General features: G+C 39.8%; 1 protein-coding gene across 3 annotated transcripts in view; it reads left to right on the forward strand.

Moving 5' to 3' along the window:
* Window positions 1-789: 789 nt before the first annotated feature.
* Window positions 790-4,962, forward strand: part of slc41a2a (solute carrier family 41 member 2a) — a 24,480-nt gene continuing 20,307 nt past the window's right edge. The window contains exons 1-6 of one of the 3 annotated variants that reach the window (XM_008411615.1): window positions 790-883; window positions 2,226-2,493; window positions 2,569-2,663; window positions 3,047-3,154; window positions 4,178-4,249; window positions 4,351-4,495. In XM_008411615.1, the coding sequence (XP_008409837.1) occupies window positions 2,292-2,493; window positions 2,569-2,663; window positions 3,047-3,154; window positions 4,178-4,249; window positions 4,351-4,495 (622 nt within the window). In that variant the 5' untranslated portion in view covers window positions 790-883; window positions 2,226-2,291. Of the gene's footprint in view, window positions 884-2,225; window positions 2,664-3,046; window positions 3,155-4,177; window positions 4,250-4,350; window positions 4,496-4,962 lie in introns of those variants that run through there. The other 2 variants (XM_008411614.1, XM_008411616.2) reach the window with 2 other exon arrangements.

A 4,962-nucleotide genomic window follows, 5' to 3' on the forward strand; every position in this document is an offset into this window, starting at 1 on the left:
ATGGGAAATTGAGTTCAATGAAGTCGCCACTTCTTGTCATTGAGTGCCGAAGTCGTCACGATGAAAGCATGGGATCAAAAACATTAATAGTCTATATATTTTTATTATTATTATTTATTTTTTTAATTCAGTTTTTTTTTACTAACCACCAATAAATTTCAAGAAGAAGATTTATTTTTTTATCCATAGAACAAAATTGGTTTTTATTTTAACACACTAAGAGAGTGATTCGTGAGGCGCTAAACAAGTTGATGTTCATCTCAGGTTCGGAGAACACGGTTCTTTAATTAGCTGTATGCGATTTTAGAAAGCCTGTGTATTTTCTGAAAGTGCATATGAGAAGAGCCTTTTTCTCAAGTTATCGTTTTCTTATGTAAGAACTGAAATATATTTATGATATATCACCAGCAATAAGCTCATATACTGTCTGTGACTGGGACTGGGTCCAGTATAATGACAAGATGTCTTTAGTAAATTGAACAGACAAACAATGTATTTCATGAAATGTTCCTCTTACTGGTTAAATTGGAGGATTTACTGCACCAGAACTGATTTAGATTCTTAGCACTATTGGTGTTAAAATTTTGTCATCAGGCATTTTTATTGCAAAAGCACTCATAACAAACAGCTGTCAAATGAGTGGAGTGTGTGTGTGTGTGTGCGTGTGTGTGTGTGTGTGTGTGTGTGTCTGTGTACGTGCGCGCGCGTGTGTGTGTACGGTACTGATTTGTTTCATACAAGGGTAAAAGTGTTTATTTGGAGGAGTGTGCGCATAGGGCTAATGGGTAATGCCACAGTGGATACTGACTGCACCATTCAGATGAAGACAGTCTTGCTGAGCAGCAGTGTCACAGAGTAGAAGTCTTTCCAGCAATGCAAAACGGTAAGACATTTTACTTTATCATTTGTCTGTTTGGTAAGGCTGTGGATATTTAAAAATGAGGACACTGGCATTAAGGGTTGAGACTGAATGTGGAGAGACATTGTATCAAGATGAGAACATTTCTGCTTCATGATGTTGACACTCTTTGACGCTTGTTGCTTTCCTTCAGACATTTCTGTATGTGTGTAGGACTACACATTAGCCCCTAATCTCCATTAACTCAKTTTTCAACACTTTAATAAGTTACACAATTTGAATATTTCACCATGTGAACTATTTTCACCACTTTCTAGTATTTTTCCAACATTATTACAGCTTGCGATGAAGTTGCATTTATGCACCATTCCTCCTCACTTACTGGATAATCTTGTTGTGTTGGTACCTGCTTATCGCTGCAGAATTTTAAATGAATAACCCTGTTCATATCATACAACGCGGCCTCAGTGCTCCTGATGGTAAACGAGCATGAGGAATGATAATGGATAATGCAGGGAATCCATGCCATCAGATGACACAGAAACAACAGCTGTGAACTATTTCCCCCCCCAAAAAGAGATCATTCAAAATAAAAATACTCATTTGGAAAACTCAAGTTAATAATTGAAATAATTTAAATAGAAGCTTTTGTTAGGCTATTGCAGTACTTAAATTAAGAGAGTCAAAGAAGTATTAATGTGTCGAAATTGGACTAATTAATACTGTCTCCCTCCCACCTCTATCACTCATTCATTAACCCTTTACTTTGGACCACACCGTCTTTCAGTCATCCGTTGACCCCTGATTCCCACAACCTATTACTCATCCATTGACCCCTAACCTTGATCTCACCATCTCACCTTTCATATATTAAGCGCCTGAGCCTCACCATCTGTCAAACCTATTAACTTTCACCCTGAATCCCCACACAGATGTCATTTATCTGTTAACCCTTGACTTCAACCAACTGTCACACATTTGGGCCTCACAGCACTCCTTACTGTCCGCCTCCGTTTCCCTTCCTTCTCATAGTTGAAGGATCCATCTGCATACAGTGGAGTTGGCTGGGTCTTCTTCATCATCCCACATCCACCGATGCTTTACTAGGAAGTTTCAGAAAGTTTCACTACTTTCTCTACTTTTTCAGAAAAATACCTCGTGTTTTTTTGATACAAGACAAATTCTTACAGTTTTTTTTTTAGCACTAATGGCCTTTAGTTGCAGTAGATAAGGCAGAATATTGGCAGAATGAATAGGGGGGAAGACATGCAGTTTTTAACCTATTCTAACGGGAGCAGTGGGACTTAATGTTTGAGTGTAAGAGTTCTTCCAATTTATCACTTGTCTAATTTCTCAAATGTTTCAGACATTTTTCAGGTTCCAAAATCACCACTCTGCGCAGCAGGAGAAGCATCCCGACCAACTTTTCACCATGGTTGTCCCAAAATCACCAGATAAGACCTTGTCCCAAAGCAGCCATTTGGGAACACATGGCATCCAGCACTACGGCTCAGTCCAATCCTTATCCCAGCTCTCTGGAAGCCATTGTGACTCTCATGGAAGTTTATCTCCAGTCAGTGATGGTTGGGAGGGCGAATCTCAGGACTGCAGTGAGTCCGACCCTCTGCTCTCTGGTGAGCTTCCGAATGTGTCCAGATTCAGCAGAACCCTGAGAGCAAAGGATGCACAAGTTTCAAGTGGACCCACAGAATCGGTGTGCTCCATGGTGTTACAGATTCTGGTGCCCTTTGTGCTGGCCGGACTCGGGACGGTTTCTGCTGGGATGCTGCTTGATGTTGTGCAGGTGAGAAAGCATATAGAGGTCAATCAGCCAAGGTTAGGAAGACACATGCAAGTCAAATAGAAATGTGAAGAAATGATAAGTTATTGAACAGGGTGGTTTGGGAAGCAACACAACAGACAACTTTGGTGGAAAATGGATTGTAATAAGAAAAGTTTGAGAAAAGACTTGGTGGAAACTGTGTTGCTCGAGAAAGAATGATGGTGGTGCACTGAAATCAATAAAGCAAGTATATGGGGGTTAAAATAAGAGAGTTCAAAACTCATTCACATATGCTGTTAGGTGAAAACAAATAACATATTTCCTAATAAATATAACTGCCTCTTTCAGATCAAAGTTGGAGTCAGTGGTCTAATGAAGCTGTTCCCTGTGTTTTCTCGTGGCAGAGCTGGGATGTTTTCCAGGAGATCTCTGAGATCTTCATTCTGGTTCCAGCTATTTTAGGACTGAAAGGGAATCTGGAAATGACTATGGCATCGAGACTGTCCACTGCTGTGAGTCCTTTGAATGCAAGCGGGAAAACAGGGTTGGGTGACAGCTAACAGAAGCACAGCCCCGCTCAGAGGTTTTCGGACTTTTGTTGATTTGCTTGATTTGGGTCTGGTCCTTTGTGCAATCAATGTATAACAATCAAAATTTTTAAAAACAAAATTTGTCTCTAATTCATACAGATGCCAATAATTAAACATACTGCCAAAATAAAATTTAGACAGCTGTCCTTTAGCAATTTGGCAATAGGATGAACTGACCCCTCTCCTCCTATATCCCTACTCTGAGACGTTAACACTTAAAGAGCTCTCCATCCAACATGTTTTGAGATTCCCAAACCTGTCTTACATAATTAGGATTTGTAGAAAATCTATTTAGCTGGTTTATTGAGTAAGACTCGCCCAGCTAATGATTACCCATAACTGAATATCCCAGGCAATGTCCTTCTATGAATTAATCTGATTGAGTATCCTGAGGAGTCAACTAGGATTCACCAACTCCAGCCATTAATGATTGTTCTTGTAGTTACAATCTGTGATTAAGAATTTTTAAAAATTATTAATACACAACAATGTATTGAGTATGAGACTTCCTCTCAGACTCTGTGACCAGTTGTAATATTCTACTGCTACATCCAGTTTGCCAATGGGACCTGTTACTGTATGTTAACTCCCTCACTGACAGGTCAGAGGTCACCTGTCAAAAGAAACAAAAAAAAACAAACATTTGATCCCATGAATGGCAGACATTCTTGGTCTCACTTCTGGGTACTGTGTAAAACAATCTGGTGGTGAAATGTCTGACTGCCAGACATCCGGTTACAGGATATCCGGCGGCATAAAACAGCTAACCAGACATCCGGCTGCCGGATACCATATGTTAACGCCCCCTAACTGAAAGGTCAAAGGTCACCTATCAAAAGTTGGACAATAAAATGGAAGTATTTTATTGTTTTTCCAAATGTTCTTTGATAAAACATTAGGTTGTTTTGTTTTTCCCCTGTTCTTATACATCTTTAATGTTTCTAGGTAAATGCTGGGAAAATTGATTCTAGCAGAGAAAGGTGGATGCTGATTCTTGGAAACCTTGCACTTAAACAGGTGCTTTAAAAAAAAATCTTGACATGTTCATTTAACTAAAGAACTAATGATTTCTTTTTTCTTTCAAAGTTAATGATCCTTTCATTTGACAAATTTCCCAGTTCCAAGCCACAGTTTTGGGTCTGTTGGCTTCTCTTATAGTGACTCTGCTGGGTTGGATGGCAGACGGACAGATGCCCTTCAGCCATATTGTACTCCTCTGTTCAACTAGCCTTTCTACTGCCTTTTTGGCATCACTACTACAAGGTAAGCACTGTTCTCAAAACCACACAGTGCACAATATGCTTCTGAACTTTGGGTCAACCAGGTAGCTCGGGTCTGCAGGGAATGGACTGCAGACCTCAGCTGCTCCTAGAGATCCAACTGAGTCAAGTAGTTAAACTGACAACAATATTGGCACAACCAAAGTTGTGTTTTCCAAAAGTTACAGGGAATTTCCCGTAACTTAGGATTTTCTTTGACCTTAATGGTTACTTTTCAGAAACTTATGACTTATTTCCCTTAAATTTTAAGTATTTTCCTTGAACTTACAGCACCATGCAAGTGACTCTTTCAACATTCAATAATACTACTTAATGACTTTGGATATCAAATTTAAAATAAAAAGAAGCAAGAAAGTTCTCCGGGAGTATGGGGTACCGGGCCCTTTGATACGGGCTGTCAGGTCCCTGTATGACCGGTGTCAGAGTCTGGTCCGCATTGCCGGCAGTAAG

Source organism: Poecilia reticulata, linkage group LG6 (assembly GCF_000633615.1).
Source record: "Poecilia reticulata strain Guanapo linkage group LG6, Guppy_female_1.0+MT, whole genome shotgun sequence".
NCBI lineage: Eukaryota > Metazoa > Chordata > Actinopteri > Cyprinodontiformes > Poeciliidae > Poecilia > Poecilia reticulata.